The sequence below is a fragment of the Salmo salar genome, chromosome ssa06, assembly GCF_905237065.1.
Source record: "Salmo salar chromosome ssa06, Ssal_v3.1, whole genome shotgun sequence".
Taxonomy (NCBI): domain Eukaryota; kingdom Metazoa; phylum Chordata; class Actinopteri; order Salmoniformes; family Salmonidae; genus Salmo; species Salmo salar.
In genome coordinates, this window is record NC_059447.1 from 18,798,871 (window position 1) to 18,817,076 (window position 18,206).

Here is an 18,206-nt window from a genome sequence, read left to right on the forward strand (position 1 = left end):
GACCTACAGAAAGTTTTCAGACCCCTTTTTCCACATTTTGTTACATTACAGCCTTATTCTAAAATTGATTAAATAAATATAAATCCTTATCAATCTAAACACAACACCCTATAATTACAAAGCAAAAACAGTTTTTTATAAATGTTTGCAAATGTATACAATTTTAAAACTGAAATACCTTATTTACATAAGTATTCAAACCCTTGTCTATGAGACTTAAAATTGAGCTCCGGTGCATCCTGTTTCCATTGATCATCCTTGAGATGTTTCTACAACTTGATTGGAGTTCACCTGTGAAAAATTCAATTGATTGGACATGATTTGGATAGGCACACACCTGTCTATATAAAGTCCCACAGTTGACAGTGCACGTCAGAGCAAAAACCAAGCCATGAGGTAATTGTCCGTAGAGCTCTGAGACAGGATTGTGTCGAGGCACAGATCTGGTGAAGGGTACCGAAAAAATTCAGTGGCCTCCATCATTCTTAACTTCTCTGGGCTAGGTGGGACGTGATGTCCCACACTATTCAACAGCCAGTGAAATAGCGTGGCGCGATATACAAAACAGCAAAAATCTCATAATTTTGTTTTCTCAAACAATCAACTATTTTACACCATTTTAAAGATAAGACTCTCGTTAATCTAACTACATTGTCCGATTTCAAAAAGGCTTTACGGCGAAAGCATAACATTAGATAATGTTAGGACAAACTTCACAAGAAAATCCACACAGCCATTTTCCAAGTGAGGACATGCATCACAAAAACCAGCTAAAATATTCACTAACCTTTGATCTTCATCAGATGGCACTCATAGGACTTCATGTTATACAATACATGTATGTTTTGTTCGATAAAGTTCATATTTATATCCAAAAACAGCATTTTACATTGGCGCATGATGTTCAGAAAATGTATTCCCACCAAAAATGCACATCAATTTACAAAAATACTCATCGTAAACGTTGATAAAATTTACAACAGTTATTGAAAGAATTATAGATACACTACTCCTTGACGCAAACGCTTTGTCAGATTTCAAAATAACTTTACGGAGAAAGCACATTGTTCAATATTCTGGGTACATAGCTCAGCCATCGAAGCAAGCTATACAGCTACCCGCCAAGTTCTGGCATCAACAAAACTCTGAATTAGTATTATAAATATTCTCTTACCTTTGCTGATCTTCGTCAGAATGCACTCCGAGGACTCCTACTTCCACAAGAAATGTTCTTTTTGTTCGAAATAATCCATATTTATGTCCAAATACCTCCGTTTTGTTCGTGTGTTCAGATCACTATCCAAAGGCATAATGCGCGAGCCCAGTACCAGAGACGAAAAGTCAAGTAGTTCCATTACCGGTCGTAGAAACATGTCAAACGTTGTTTACAATCAATCCTTAGTGTATTTTTAACATAAAACGTTGATAATATTCCAACCGGACAATAGCGTATTCATTCAAGAAGAAAAAGGAGGGGCGCGCTTTCGGGCTCGCTCATCACCAAGTCCTTTGTCCATAGGCAGTCCACTCATTGACTGAGCTCCTATTCTCTGCCCGGTTACAGGAGAATGATGGTAAAATTTTCTGAAGGCTGTTGACAGCCAATGGAAGCCTTAGGAAGTGCAACGTGACCCCACAGACACTGTAGTTTCGATAGGGATTCAAAAGAAGAACTACAATTCTCAGATTTCCACACTCCTGGTTGGATTTTTCTCAGGTTTTTGCTTGCCATATGAGTTCTGTTATACTCACATCATTCAAACAGTTTTAGAAACTTCAGAGTGTTTTCAATCCCAATCTACTAATAATATGGAAATATTTGACTCTGGGCCCGAGTATTAGGCCGTTTACTCTGGGCACGCTTTTCATCCGAAATCGAAAATACTGCCCCCTATACCTTGACAGGTTAAATGGAAGAAGTTTGGAACCACTAAGACTATTCCTAGAGCTGGCCGCTCAGCCAAACTAAGCAATCGGGGAAGAAGGGCCTTTGTCAGGGATGTGACCAATAACCCAATGGTCACTCTGACAGAGCTCTAGAATTCCTCTGTGGAGATGGGAGAATCAATCAATCAAATTGTTTTATTTTTTATTTTATTTTAGCCAGAAGAAAGCCCTTCTTACATCAGCTGATGTCACACAGTGCTGTACAGAAACCCAGCCTAAAACCCCAAACAGCAAGCAATGCAGGTGTAGAAGCACGGTAGCTAGGAAAAACTCCCTAGAAAGGCCAGAACCTAGGAAAAAACCTAGAGCGGAACCAGGCTATGAGGGGTGACCAGCCGTCTTCTGGCTGTGCCGGGTGGAGATTATAACAGCACATGGCCAAGATGTTCAAATATTCATAGATGACCAGCAGGGTCTAATAATAATAATCAGTGGTTGTAGAGGGTGCAACAGGTCAGCACCTCAGGAGTAAATGTCAGTTGGCTTTTCATAGCCAATCATTCGGAGTATCTCTACCGCTCCTGCTGTTTCTAGAGAGTTGAAAACAGCAGGTCTGGGACAAGGTAGCACTTCTGGTGAACAGGTCAGGGTTCCATAGCCGCAGGCAGCGCAGTTGAAACTAGAGCAGCAGCAAGGAGTCATCAGGCCATGTAGTCCTGAGGCATGGTCCTGGGGCTCAGAGAGGAGAAATACTCCAGATATAAGACTAACCCTAGCCCCCCCGACACAAACTATTGCAGCATAAATACTGGAGGCTGAGACAGGAGGGGTCGGGAGACACTGTGGCCCCGTCCGACGATACCCCCGGACAGAACCTTCCAGAAGGGCAACAATCTCTGCAGCACTCCACCAATCAGGCCTTTATGGTAGAGTGGCTAGACGGAAGCCACTCTTCAGGAAAAGGCACATGACAGCCTGCTCGGAGTTTGCCAAAAGGCCTCCCAGACCATGAGAAACAAGATTCTTTGGTCTGATGATACCAGGATTGAACTCTTTGGCCTGAATGCCAAGCGTCACATCTGGCGGAAACCTGGCACCATCCCTACAGTGAAGTATGGTGGTTTTTTTCAGCGGCAGGGACTGGGAGACTAGTCAGGATCGAGGCAAAGATGTATGGAGCGAAGTACAGAGATATCCGTGATGAAAACTTACTCCAGAGCACTCAGGACCTCAGACTGGGGTGAAGGTTCACCTTCCAACAGGACAACGACCCTAAGCACACAGCCAAGACAACGCAGGAGTGGCTTTAGGACAAGTCTTTGAATGTCCTTGAGTGGCCCAGCCAGAGCCCGGATTTCAATCCGTTTGAACATCTCTAGAGAGACCTGAAAATAGCTGTGCAGTGACGCACCCCATCCAACCTGACAGAGCTTGTGAGGATCTGCAGAGAAGAATGGGAGAAACTCCCCAAATACAGGTGTGCCAAGCTTGTAGCGTCACCTAAGAAGACTGAAGGCTGTAATCGCTGCCAGAGGTGCTTATACAAAGTACTGAGTCAAGGGTCTGAATACTTTTGTGAATGCAAGAATGTCAACCTGTTTTTGCGTTGTCATTATGGGCTAGTGTGTGTAGATTGATGAGGGGAAAAAAACATTTTAATACATTTTAGAATAACTGTAACGTAACAATGTGGAAAGGGGTCTGAATACTTTACAAATGCACTGTACTGTCATTTAAGAGGATACAATGCCCTGCAATTCTAATCAAGTTTTACTGGTCACATACACATATTTAGCAGACGTTATTGCGGGTGTAGCGAAATGCTTGTGTTCCTAGCTCCAACAATGCAATAGTATCTAACAATACACACAATCTGAAAGTAAAATAATGGAATTAAGAAATATATGAATATTAGGTAGAGCAATGTCGGAGTGGCATTGACTAAAATACAATAGAATAGAATACAGTATATACATATGAGGAGAAAAGCAGAATGTAATCATTATTTGAACTTTATTAAAGTGACTAGTGTTCCATTATTAAAGTGTCCAGTGATTCCAAGTCGATGTATATAGGACAGTAGCCTCTAAGGCGCAGGGTTGCGTAACCGGGTGGAAGTCGGTTAGTGATGGCTATTTAACCGTCTGAAATTACACGACACGAAACATCCTTAACCCCTCCAGACATGCATAACCATGCGCTGCTGTGTTTACTGTGTGACAGACAGCCACCTGTATGACCCCAGGGCTAGATGGTCCTTACAAAGACTGGAACACTTGACTTAACATGATGAGCCTTTTGACTCCCTGCGGCACTTGTGACACTGATACTGCTTCCCAAATGGCACATTCCCTATGTAGTGCACTATGCCCAATGGGCCCTGGTAAAAAGTAGTGTACAGCATAGGGAATAGAGTGCCCTTTGGGATGTAAGCCTGAGACTATACGTACCAGTGAAAGGGGAACTTTCAGAGGGACACTAGGTTTTAATTTGGGATCATCTGTGGACAGGACTGACCTGGCTGAATGCTAGACAGTGTAGAATTGGATTGGAGAATCTGTGGACAGGACTGACCTGGCTGAATGCTAGACAGTGTAGAATTGGATTGGAGAATCTGTGGACAGGACTGACCTGGCTGAATGCTAGACAGTGTAGAATTGGATTGGAGAATCTGTGGACAGGACTGACCTGGCTGAATGCTAGACAGTGTAGAAGTGGATTGGAGAATCTGTGGACAGGACTGACCTGGCTGAATGCTAGACAGTGTAGAAGTGGATTGGAGAATCTGTGGACAGGACTGACCTGGCTGAATGCTAGACAGTGTAGAATTGGATTGGAGAATCTGTGGACAGGACTGACCTGGCTGAATGCTAGACAGTGTAGAAGTGGATTGGAGAATCTGTGGACAGGACTGACCTGGCTGAATGCTAGACAGTGTAGAATTGGATTGGAGAATCTGTGGACAGGACTGACCTGGCTGAATGCTAGACAGTGTAGAATTGGATTGGAGAATCTGTGGACAGGACTGACCTGGCTGAATGCTAGACAGTGTAGAAGTGGATTGGAGAATCTGTGGACAGGACTGACCTGGCTGAATGCTAGACAGTGTAGAAGTGGATTGGAGAATCTGTGGACAGGACTGACCTGGCTGAATGCTAGACAGTGTAGAAGTGGATTGGAGAATCTGTGGACAGGACTGACCTGGCTGAATGCTAGACAGTGTAGAATTGGATTCACTAACCCTTTCTCCCTGCGTTTCCCCACAGTTTGAGTTCTCACCCCAGACCCTCTGCTGCTATGGCAAGCAGCTGTGCACCATCTCCAGAGACGGAACCTACTTCAGCTACCAGAACAGGTAAGTCCACACTTGGGGGGAGGGATGGTACATACTATATACTGGAAGTGTTACATGTTAAAAGGAGTGGAGCCTACATCGACAGGATCTTAGGTTTCCCTTCAAGCCCGATGTGCTGCAATATCAGCACCACTGCTCCCCCTGCTGTTCACAAATTGCTATTGTACTTTACTAGCCCCAAATATTGCATCCATTCCGATGCATTGCAGTTGCATGTAGTGGAGTTATTCTGAACTCAGCGCAGTGAAGCTCGTTAGGGTTAACTACTCTATCCCTTCCGGAAGCACGTTGATGCATTTTACACTGTACTTATTTACCCACATTTTAAAAAGTCATTTCAACAAAAATTGTTAAGAAAAGTTCCAAAGACGAGCAGAGGTGATCCATATGTCTGTGATGTGTTCTGGGTGCATCCCTCTCTCCCCTACATCACCAGGGCTGGCATTCACTCCAACAGTCTACCAACTGACATGATCATATCATATGCCTAAAGCTTTATGTGGAGAAGTAGTGGAACTTAGTAGTTCAGTGAAGTGGTTATACTTAGTAGTATGGATATTCAAATGTACTAATGATTTACTTTGCTTATATTGACATTCATGTTCCTCCCATCAACATGGTTAGCGTTCCTGTGTCATTTCAGTATGCTTGTATGAGAAGATGTGTGAATGACTGTCATGACCATTCCCATGGTGACTAACCTGTGTTCTACCTTCACTCTGCCCTGTTTGCTTGTCTCTGTCCTCTGCCTTTCTGTCCTCTTGTCTCTGTCCTCTGCCTGTGTTATGCTTTGCCATTCTGACAACCATTTCCGCCACCCATTCTGCCACCCGTGTGCCGGTTTGCCAACTTTCCCTGTGCTTCTGCTACTGTGTGTGCCCGCTCCAGCTCACCCAAATATGGCCTTGTTGCCGACAGGTATCACTTCTGTGAGAAGTGCTTCAATGAGATCCAGGGCAATAGCGTCACCCTGGGAGACGACCCGGCACAGCCACAGACGTAAGTTCATGGTGGAATCTGTGGTAACATTTTTATGGCAATACATTGGAAAAACACTGGGAAACAGTACTCTGTTTGATTCAGATTAGTTCCATAGGTTGTTTTTTACCACATTCTGGAGCGAATCCTAACTTTCACTTAACTTGACTTTCATCAATGCATGACTGAGTGAACATTTAGTTAGTGGAAGTAACCGCCATTAAGTCTCCACTGATTCCATCTTTCCCTAGTGGATATCCTTAGTCCATGATTATAAATACGGGTCCAGAAGGGCTAGACTTAGCTCATTATAGTCAAAGCTTATGGAAAAAGGGCATCTGTATTCATATGAGTGGTCTGCGTGTTGGGGGCGTTAGCTGTAGAGTATCAGAACTGATTCTAACTGGTCATCCGTTGTCTCTGTCCTCCAGTATGATATCTAAAGACCAGTTTGAAAAGAAGAAAAACGACATGTTGGATCCAGAACCGTGAGTATTGGTGTAGCTGTACCTTAACTTCTAACTGTTTCTGTTTGATGGGGTTTTAGCCCTTTTCATTCTGCTTTAACGCTTCTAAATCCGTTGGCGTTGAGCCGTCATGTACAGTATGCATCACAGTACTGGCTTTATTTGGACCATTTAAAAACACTAATCAGCCACACAAGTGGATACACTGCATTTAAAATACCTGAGGATGAAAGTATTGTCCTGAGCTGAGAGATCTGTCAAACAAAGACATTAAAATGAATAACCATTGATGGTGAATAGTGTATGGGCCTTGTCTCCTGCACCTGTCCCTCGCTTTTTCCATTCGATCACTGAGCATGAGATGACCGCCCCAAGTACATGGGCAATGGTGGCTCCAAAAGTGTTTTGAATTAGGTGAAAATTATATTTGATGTAACTTCTGTTACTATCAGTCACTAATATTTACCACTACATTTCTAAAGGGTGTATACCAAGGTTCGGGGTCAATTCCATTTCAATTGTGAATTTTAATGAATTGAGGTCCTGAATTGACCCCAACTCTTGTACGTACAGTTATCAACACATTATTTTGTCTCACGCCCATATGTCAGTCAACTGTTGTATCTATTGCCCACTCTGCAGTATCTGTGAACAATAAAGTCTCTTCTTGGAGACCGAGGTGTTGGTGTACCTTCTCTGACCAGCCTTCTCTCTCTCCTTACACAGGTTTGTTGAATGTAAAGACTGTGGACGGAAGATGCACCAGATCTGTGTGCTGCATTATGATGTAATCTGGCCATCGGGGTAAGCCTCATGTACCCTGAACAGACGAACGGCCCCATGTGTCTTCTGATCACCGTTTCTGACTGTCTATTTGACACTTCCACTTTCCCTCAGCTTCATTTGCGACATCTGTCTGAAGAAGTCCGGCAAGACGAGGAAAGAGAACAAGTTCGCGGCCAAAAGTAAGTTTGAAAGTGTGTTGAATAATTGTGGCGATCCAAGTGGATCCACCATTGTAGACGTGCTGTGATATGTATGTGTAATGGAAGTTATTTCAGTAACTCGTGATGAGGATGTGAGTTTTGATATGTATATGCATCTGTATAACCTGTAGGACAACTAAAGTATTTGATGGCATCTGTCTCGCAGGGCTACAGACGACGAGGTTGGGCATGTACATCGAGGACCGGGTGAATAAGTACTTGAAGAGGCAGAACCACCCTGAGGCCGGGGAGGTGTTTGTACGGGTGGTGGCTAGCTCCGACAAAAATGTTGAGATCAAACCTGGCATGAAATCTAGGTAAGGAAAGACTGCAGCTGGTCCAACAGTGAAATGGCCCCTTATCAATACGTTTTAAACCAGTTTATTGGACATGATGTTGAAAGATGTTCATTGAGGATTATTCTAATAAAGTTGTCTTCCAAGAGTTGCTCATCTTCAGTTTGCTCCTTTGTTCATGCACCTTGGTTGGAAAGCGATGGCGCGGTAGTGTTCTTGATAGTGCTGAGGAGATTCTGTGGTAGAAGGCGTCTACACCGTTAATGATGAGTGATGTTCCATGTGGATGTGGAGATTTCTCCCTTACTAGTAAAAGCACTATATAAATGTTTAATTCACAAATTAATTGATTACCTGTGTTTGTCTCCCCAGGTTTGTGGACTCGGGTGAAATGCAGGAGACCTTCCCTTACAGAACCAAAGCACTTTTTGCATTTGAGGAGATTGACGGTGTGGACGTGTGTTTCTTCGGTATGCATGTCCAGGAGTACGGTTCCGAGTGCGCCTTCCCCAACACCAGGTAAACACTTTATAACGTAGTAATAACACATCATAATACACTTCTTCCCAACACCAGGTAAACACTTTATAACGTAGTAATAACACAACATAATACACTCCTTCACAACACCAGGTAAACACTTTATAACGTAGTAATAACACAACATAATACACTCCTTCCCAACACCAGGTAAACACTTTATAACGTAGTAATAACACAACATAATACACTCCTTCCCAACACCAGGTAAACACTTTATAACGTAGTAATAAAACAACATAATACACTCCTTCCCAACACCAGGTAAAGACTTTATAACGTAGTAATAACACAACATAATACACTTCTTCCCAACACCAGGTAAACACTTTATAACGTAGTAATAACACAACATAATACACTTCTTCCCAACACCAGGTAAACACTTTATAACGTAGTAATAACACAACATAATACACTCCTTCCCAACACCAGGTAAACACTTTATAACGTAGTAATAACACAACATAATACACTCCTTCCCAACACCAGGTAAACACTTTATAACGTAGTAATAAAACAACATAATACACTCCTTCCCAACACCAGGTAAACACTTTATAACGTAGTAATAAAACAACATAATACACTCCTTCCCAACACCAGGTAAACACTTTATAACGTAGTAATAACACAACATAATACACTTCTTAAAATACACTTAACAGTAATACGCTCGTTCCCAACACCAGGTAACTAACACTTCAGAACGAGGATGACGATATAAACTCAGCAAAAAAAGAAACGTCCTCACACTGTCAACTGTGTTTATTTTCAGCAAACTTAACATGTGTAAATATTTGTATGAACATAACAAGATTCAACAACAAACATAAACTGAACAAGTTCCACAGACATGTGACTAACAGAAATGGAATAATGTGTCCCTGAACAAAGGGGTGGTCAAAAGTAACAGTCAATATCTGGTGTGGCCACCAGCTGCATTAAGTACTGCAGTGCATCTCCTTCTCATAGACTGCACCAGATTTGCCAGTTCTTGCTGTGAGATGTTACCCCACTCTTCAACCAAGGCACCTGCAAGGACCCAGACATTTCTGGGGGGGAACGGCCCTAGCCCTCCCCCTCCGATCCAACAGGTCCCAGATGTGCTCAATGGGATTGAGATCCGGGCTCTTCGCTGGCCATGGCAGAACACTGACATTCCTGTCTTGCAGGAAATCACGCACAGAACGAGCAGTATGGCTGGTGGCATTGTCATGCTGGAGGGTCAAGTCAGGAGGATGTCTTCCCTGTAACGCACAGAGTTTGCCTGCAATGACAACAAGCTCAGTCCGATGGTGCTGTGACACACCGCCCCAGACCATGACGGACCCTCCACCTCCAAATCGATCCCGCTCCAGAGTACAGGCCTCAGTGTAACGCTCATTCCTTCGATGATAAACCAAATCCGACCATCACCCCTGGTGAGACAAAAACGCGAATCGTCAGTGAAGAGCACTTTTTGCCAGTCCTGTCTGGTCCAGCGACGGTGGGTTTGTGCCCATAGGCGACGTTGTTGCCGGTGATGTCTGGCGAAGACCTGCCTTACAGCAGGCCTACAAGCCCTCAGTCCAGCCTCTCTCAGCCTATTGCGGACAGTCTGAGCACTGATGGAGGGATTGTGCGTTCCTGGTGTAACTCGGGCAGTTGTTGTTGCCATCCTGTACCTGTCCTGCAGGTGTGATGATCAGATGTACCAATCCTGTGCAGGTGTTGTTACATGTGGTCTGCCACTGCGAGGACGATCAGCTGTCCGTCCTGTCTCCCTGTAGCGCTGTCTTAGGCGTCTCACAGTACAGACATTGCAATTTATTGCCCTGGCCACATCTGCAGTCCTCATTCCTGCTTGCAGCATGCCTAAGGCACATTCATGCAGATTTCTTTTGGTGTTTTTCAGAGTCAGTAGAAAGGCCTCTTTAGTGTCCTAAGTTTTCTTAACTGTGACCTTAATTGCCTACCGTCTGTAAGCTGTTAGTGTCTTAACGACCGTTCCACAGGTGCATGTTCATTAATTGTTTATGGTTCACTGAACAAGCATGGGAAACTGTTTAAACCATTTACAATGAAGATCTGTGAAGTTATTTGGATTTTTACTAATTATCTTTGAAAGACAGGGTCCTGAAAAAGGGAAGTTTATTTTTTGCCGAGTTTATGTAGTATTATTTTAAAGAGCAGCGTAATGTACTCTTCTGACAGTATCCTACATACTGGAGTATTGGAAGACTTAAGAGTGTAAGGCTTGAGATTCTATGCAAGGTGGGCCAGCTTAACTATAGTTGTCAGTGTAAAACACCTAGTTAACCAGCTTAGCTATAGTTACTTAGTGTAGAATAAAAATTAAGTGGTTGAAGTGTTTCCATTACCCATTTAGGCAAATTGCACATTAGGCCTAATAAATTGGTGACAGCCTGAAGCCTTATGCCCTCCCACATATCTGTTTCATGTCTCAGCTAGCCCTCAAAACCCAGCATGGATAGAATGCAATAATTGACAAATATTTGCCATATTCTAATAATTCTCATGCCAACGTATCACCAGGGTGAAACTTGGACTCCTGTAGATCTGAAATAATTGGATGGTGAAACTTTCCAGCCAACCAGAAAAGCAATTCAGGCATTGTTGAAAGTCAGGACAATCTTTAGTTGCATTTTTTTTATTTTGGAAGCAGTAGGCATTTATTGTTAAATGTAGAGTGGAGCTTTAGTTATGTGATGACATCACGTGCCCCGCGTACTTTCAAAATAATTTGTCAATCATAATTTATTAAACGGTTTTCATCATTTGCCGCAATAAATAACGTTTAACAAAATAAATAATCCACCCCTGTCGACAACATTTTGATACGTTCCATCTTTAGAAAACGTATCCTGTATCTGCGGTTTCCATTACACATTCCGCAAAGTTTTTTTGGTTGCAACATTTATTTTGTTGAATAAACCAAGAGTCAATGGAAACCTGCCTAGTGATGCACCTGGTTAACCAGGTGAGCTATAGTTGTCAGTGTAACACACCTAGTTAACCAGGTTAGCTATAGTTGTCAGTGTAACACACCTAGTTAACCAGGTTAGCTATAGTTGTCAGTGTAACACACCTGGTTAACCAGGTTAGCTATAGTTGTCAGTGTAACACACCTGGTTAACCAGGTTAGCTATAGTTGTCAGTGTAACACACCTGGTTAACCAGGTTAGCTATAGTTGTCAGTGTAACACCTGGTGTTTCTCCTTCTCTCCAGACGGGTTTACATATCGTATCTGGACAGTATTCACTTCTTCAAGCCCCGGGCGTTGAGAACGGCAGTCTACCATGAGATCTTGATAGGGTACCTGGAGTACGTCAAGAAACTGGGGTAGGTTTTCAATACCGGTGACAACACTCCCATTCAATCATCACACTGCTTTTCCAGGCTGGTTTCCTGTACACAGATTAAGCCTAGTCCTGGACTAAAAAGCTTTTTCAGTGGAGAATATTCCATTGAACATGCTTCTTAGTCCAGGACTAGGCTGAATGTATGTCTGGAAAACGGTTCGTGTGAGTCCAGGCAGGTTTAGGAATAGATAAATCTTGCATACTCATTTTGAAATAATTTCTTAACAAAGAATATTCCCAAGATATTTGTCTCCGTACCTTGAAATACTTGACGTTGAACCTAAAAGCTGTCTTCTCCATCCCTGGTCCCGTGCAGCTACGTGTATGGTCATATCTGGGCGTGCCCCCCCAGTGAAGGGGACGACTACATCTTCCATTGCCACCCGCAGGACCAGAAGATCCCCAAGCCCAAGAGGCTGCAGGAGTGGTACAGGAAGATGCTGGAGAAGGCCTACGCAGAGAGGATCCTCCATGATTTCAAGGTGAGACATGAAGGGGACCCTGGCTGTGTTCATTAGGCACCAAACAGAAGGAAAAGGATTGGAACTCGGAGGGACTCGTCTGGAATTTGTACAATAAGAAATGGTATTTTTAAGTGGTTTCTATCATGGGCCCATTCTTTTCTTATTAAATGCTGTTTTGAGTGTGGCATTATCCCACACCATCAGCCCCATCTGTATAGTCCAAGTAACAGACGTCATTGCTCTGTCTTCTCCAGGACATCTTCAAGCAGGCCACGGAGGACCGTATTACCAGTGCCAACGAGATGCCCTACTTCGAAGGCGACTTCTGGCCCAACGTGCTGGAGGAAAGCATTAAGGAGCTGGAGCAGGAGGAGGAGGAGAGGAAGAAGGAAGAGAACGTGGCGTCCTGCGAGACCCCGGAGGTAAGATGGAGTACTGACAGGGACTGCTTTGTACGATGGAGGGGTGGATCCAATCCGACCCCTAGACACCATGTCCTATGAATTTGTAGAGGTCTCAGAGGATTTCATTGGTATAAGCAGTACTGTGAAAACGTCTACCTATCAGAGGAGAGGACAGATGATGGTTTCTGTCCTCCTGTCTTTCGACAGCCACTTGGTCAAAGCATGTCACCGACCTATTTTATTTTTTTTGCCATTAATTTATGTCAATGTGTCCTCCATCGCCTCTGTTAACAGCGCTTTGTCTCCCCCTCTCTCTCTCTCTCTCTCTCAGCACACTGCTGACAGCAAAAACGCCAAGAAGAAGAACAACAAGAAGACCAATAAAAACAAGAGCAGCGTGAGCCGAGCCAATAAGAAGAAGCCTGGCATGCCCAATGTAGCCAATGACCTGTCCCAGAAGCTCTACTCCACCCTGGAGAAACACAAGGAGGTAGATGTCACTCACTCCACCCACTCATATAACACTGCTGTTGTGTTCTGTTGATAATCTGTTGTTGTAGTGGGGGAAATACACTGTAAAGCCCCGTTACCTTCCTCATCTCTCACTCCTTTAGTTCAGTTGATCACAGTTTTGTAAGGACTTCTGTGGTCACAGTATCTGTAGAGGCTCTGATCCAACACTAACATAACACTTAGAATGAAGCAATGCATTGAACTTGCATTCTAACTGGTCTAGTGTGGATATTGAAACACAACCACTTCTAGCTTGTGATTTCCTGTCCTCTCTTTTGTCTGATAATCTGACCCATGTCTCCCTCTCTCTACCTCCCTCTCCACCCTCTCCCTCAGGTGTTCTTTGTGATCCACCTGCACGCGGGACCCTCGGTCAACACCCTCCCCCCCATCATGGATCCAGACCCCCTGCTGACCTGCGACCTGATGGACGGCCGCGACGCCTTCCTCACCCTGGCCCGGGACAAGCACTGGGAGTTCAGCTCTCTGCGGAGGTGCAAGTGGAGCACAATGTGTATGTTGGTGGAGCTGCACAACCAGGGTCAGGACCGCTTCGTCTACACCTGCAACGAGTGTAAACACCACGTGGAGACGCGCTGGCATTGCACCGTCTGCGAGGTAAGCCAGGGGGCGATAGTGCCGATTCATCACACGTACACCAACACACGCTCTGACAGCATGTAATACATGGATATTGTCAATTCACTTTTTTTAACTGAAAGCAAAGAATGTACTTTATTGTTTATTTCACTTTAAAATTGTGCATTTTGGAAGTATATTACTTTTTGCTGTTTTTAGACATTGTTATAGTATACTTTGTCACACATCACACTTGTATGATGTTAATAATTCACTCTAAAAATGTTAACTTAGAGCATCATTTATTATTTATTCAAAGTATATGTTAACGTTGGGGCGGGTATTATGCAAATTAGACAGTGTAGGAATTCTGGGGAAACATGCTCTTGCAAGATAATCGATAAATTATTTTAAAGGTCTAATGCAGCTGTTTTTATCTCTATCAAATCATTTCTGGGTAACAATTAATTACCTTAATGTGATTGTTTCAATATGGTCCAAAAAAAGAAGCTTAGCACAGAGACATTTCTCAAGGAAGAATTTAGGACTGTCTGGGAGTGGCTTGAGTGGCGAGGGTAAAACTGAAAATTAGCTGTTATTGGCAGAGGTTTGGAACGCTTTTTCTTATTGATCTATTAACTAATTTACCGCCTGGTTATGTCACCTTGGAAGGCCAAAACTCCATCCCACCAAAACAGGCAGAAATTTCAGGTGGTCTTTCCAAACCGCTCTTACACTAAAAGGGGCGTTATCCTAATTTTAAATATTTCACAGTATTATTCCAACCTCATAATGTGGAAATGCATAAAACACAGGAAAATCACATTTTTGACTGCGCTGGACCTTAAATACATTTTGTAATTAAATGTCATCACATTTGTAACAAGTTGGTGCAGGTATGTGTGTGTGCGGGGCTGGGAGTGTGTAACCATAGAAACATTATTATGAGTGTAACCGTGATATGTGGTGTTTTCTCTCTCGCAGGACTTTGACCTATGCATCAACTGCTACGCTGCCAAGGGCCACGAGCACAAGATGGTTAAGTGGGGCCTCGGGCTGGACGACGACAGCAACGGAGCGGGCGGTGCCGGGGGCGAGGCCTCCCAGAGTCCCCAAGAATCCCGTCGCCTCTCCATCCAACGCTGCATCCAGTCCCTGGTCCACGCCTGTCAGTGCCGCAACGCCAACTGCTCACTGCCCTCATGCCAGAAGATGAAGCGCGTGGTGCAGCACACCAAAGGTTGCAAGCGCAAGACCAACGGTGGCTGCCCCGTGTGCAAGCAGCTCATCGCCCTGTGCTGCTACCACGCCAAACACTGCCAGGAGAACAAGTGTCCCGTGCCCTTCTGTCTGAACATAAAGCACAAGCTGAGGCAGCAGCAGCTCCAGCACCGCTTACAACAGGCTCAGATGATGAGGAGAAGAATGGCGACTATGGCCGGGCGGGGCATGGCACCTCAGAGCCTGCCGTCGCCACCTACCTCAGCCACCCCCGGCACCCCCACCTCGGGCGGACAGACCCCCAGCACGCCCACCCACACCCCCAGCCCTCCTTACCCATCAGCCAGCCCCAGCAGCAGCCGCCCCCCAACGTGACAGCCGGCATGGCCCAACAACAACCCGGCTTTCCCAACAACGGGCGCACCAGCCAGCCGCCAACGCCGGTTCCACAAGGGGGAAAGCCAGGGCCCCAGTCTTCCCCCCTACATCAGGTGCAGTCGCCCCTGCCCAACATGCCCCCCCAACAACAACAACAACAGATTCCCCAACAACAACCGCCCCCGCTGGCCGCTATGAAGATGGCCCGGCACATAGAGATGGTGGCCAAGGCCAAGCAGCAGCAGCAGCAACAACAGAACTACAACATGAACATGCCCAACGGTGTGCCCATCAACCACCCCCGCATGGTGGGGCCTATGCAAGGCCAGATGGGGCCAGGGCAGATGCAGCAAATGATGGGGCCCCGGGGCCCCCAAGTGATGCAGGCCATGCAGCAGGGCCAGTGGGGCCCCCAGGGGGGGATGCTGCAGAACCCCCTCCAGAACCCCCAAGCAGTCCAACAACAGCAGCAAGGCCTACCCCAGCAAGGTGGCCCCATGGCCCCCCAACAGGCTCAGGGAAACTCCACTCAGTTGATGCAGCAGCGGCCCATGATGCAGCAGCAGCCCGGCCTTCAGATGCCCGGTGGGGTCCACATGCCCCCCCAGGGTCCCCCTCAGCAGCAGGGCATGACGCCCCAGCAACAAGGGGGCATGCCCCGGGGCATCCCGGGAAACATCGCCCCCAATGCCCTGCAGGACCTCCTGAGGACCCTCAAGTCGCCCAGCTCTCCCCAGCAGCAGCAGCAGGTGCTCAACATCCTCAAGTCCAACCCCCACCTCATGGCCGCCTTCATCAAGCAGCGCACGGCCAAGTACCAGGCAAGCCAACTACCGGGCCAGCAGCAGCAGCAGAACCCCCAACAACAACAGCAGCAGAACCCCCAGGCAATCCTGGGAGGCCAGGCTGGGATGCAGGCCATGGCTGCTGCCATGCAGGCTGGGGCGGTGCAGCAGAGGCCGGGCGTCGGCATGTCCCCCCAGCAGCAGCAGTCTGGCCCTCAGCAGGTTGGTGGCCCCCAGGGTATGGCCGCCATGGGCCCACAGGGACAACAGCTGATGAACACCACCGCACACCACGGCAACCCCCAGCTCTACCGCAGGCAGCTGCTCCGGATGCAACAGATGCAGCAGCAGCAACAACAACAGCAAGGAGCCATGCCCCAGGGCCTTCCAGGCCAGTTCCCCCAGCAGCAGGGAGGAGCAGCCAGCTACTCCCAGCTCCGCATGCAGCAGCAGAGGGCCATGCAGCTCCCCCCCATGGCCCAGATGGGGCAGCCCGGCATGGACGGGCCCCAGGCCCAAAACCTCCTCCAGCAGAGGATGCTCCAGCAGCAACAACAGATGCTGAAGCAGCAGATGGGCTCTCCAGCCCAGGCCAACTCCATGAGCCCCCAGCCCCACATGCTTCAAGGACAACCCCAGGGAGGAGCTCACCTGCCTGGCCAGGCAATGGGCAACGCCCTGGGCAACCAGGTTAGGTCTCCAGCCCCGGTGCAGTCGCCCCACCCTCCTTCACAGCAGCCCCCACATTCCAGCCCCTCCCCCCGGATACAGCCCCATCCCTCACCCCAGCACGGCAACCTCCACTCCGGCTCACCCCACCCCAGTCTGGGCGGCCTTATGCCAGGCTCCATGGACCAGGGACACATGGGCACGCCCGAGCAGAGCGCCATGCTCCCGCAGCTTAACACGCCCAGCCGTGGCAGGCTTAGCAATGACTTGAATATGGTGGGCGACACCACAGGGGACACACTCGAGAAGTTTGTTGAAGGATTGTAGCATTTTGTGACGAGACTTGTTTGGTTTTCTCGGTTTTCCACAAACAACTTTTTGTACTGACTGCTATGTAAAGAGATGAGGCCTAAGGACTGTGAACCTTTCCTTAAACCAAGGGACAGCTATTTCTTCCAACAAAACGGAGGGATTTGAATAATTATTGCTGTTTAAAGAGGAGAATGGGGGGGAGGAAACACATATTTTGGGGTTCAGACCAGCCATGAAAATAATTTTGTTTTAATTTGTATTATTTTTTTATGTCTCTGGTATGGACTTTTTTTTATGACACCTTCTCAAAACAAGTCTTTCATTTTATTTTTCAATGTTTTTATTTTGTACCTTTGCAAAAAAAATCATAGCGTTTTTGTGTTAAAGATTGTAAAATAATTTTGTCTGAACTTTTTGTGCCAGGTTTTGCATCTTTGCTCCCTCTTCATTCCTGGCTAATTTATTATTGTAATGTAACATTTTTCAAAAAGGGCACATGCCTTTAGGTGAGACTTATTTTCTTTCCATACTGCAGAAGAGTCCTTGTGGGATATTAACGTATTTGTATAGAGCTAGGAACTATCGCACACCCAAACACCACATTCAGGTGTGAACAACTGACTCTCACAAATGCTCCTTCATCCACAGCTGCCGGAATGTTCGTTTTCTACTGGCTTGGAACCAGTATTTCTGTCGTCCAGATGTTGGACATCTTTGTTGCTATGTTTATTGATTCCCCCCCCCGAGCTTAACTGTGGCGGGGGAGTGTACCTTTTGGACTGCTTGCTGATTTGTGATTGAAGAGCATTCTGTGCATCTTTTTTTCCTCTTGCATTAAACTTGAATTGAGGTGAAACTGTTCACTGTTGTAAATCATGCAGGTTGACAATGTAAATATGCAGAAAAAGAATGAATCACTGTACAAACTGGTTAAAAATGACTCATTTCGTACTTATATACCATATTGTTAAATAAACTGTGTGCAAACAGACAATGGTGTTTTGTA

The 18,206-nt window shown here is 45.8% G+C and overlaps 1 protein-coding gene across 1 annotated transcript in view; it reads left to right on the forward strand.

The window, feature by feature from the left end:
* Positions 1–18,191, forward strand: part of LOC106606488 (histone lysine acetyltransferase CREBBP) — an 81,626-nt gene extending 63,435 nt beyond the window's left edge. The window contains 14 exon segments of the mRNA XM_045719878.1: positions 5,154–5,242; positions 6,131–6,241; positions 6,652–6,708; positions 7,414–7,491; positions 7,585–7,652; positions 7,840–7,990; positions 8,342–8,488; positions 11,742–11,855; positions 12,192–12,357; positions 12,594–12,761; positions 13,075–13,233; positions 13,593–13,874; positions 14,820–15,365; positions 15,368–18,191. Of these exon segments, the coding sequence (XP_045575834.1) occupies positions 5,154–5,242; positions 6,131–6,241; positions 6,652–6,708; positions 7,414–7,491; positions 7,585–7,652; positions 7,840–7,990; positions 8,342–8,488; positions 11,742–11,855; positions 12,192–12,357; positions 12,594–12,761; positions 13,075–13,233; positions 13,593–13,874; positions 14,820–15,365; positions 15,368–17,215 (3,984 nt within the window). The 3' untranslated portion in view covers positions 17,216–18,191.
* The last annotated feature ends 15 nt before the right edge of the window (positions 18,192–18,206 follow it).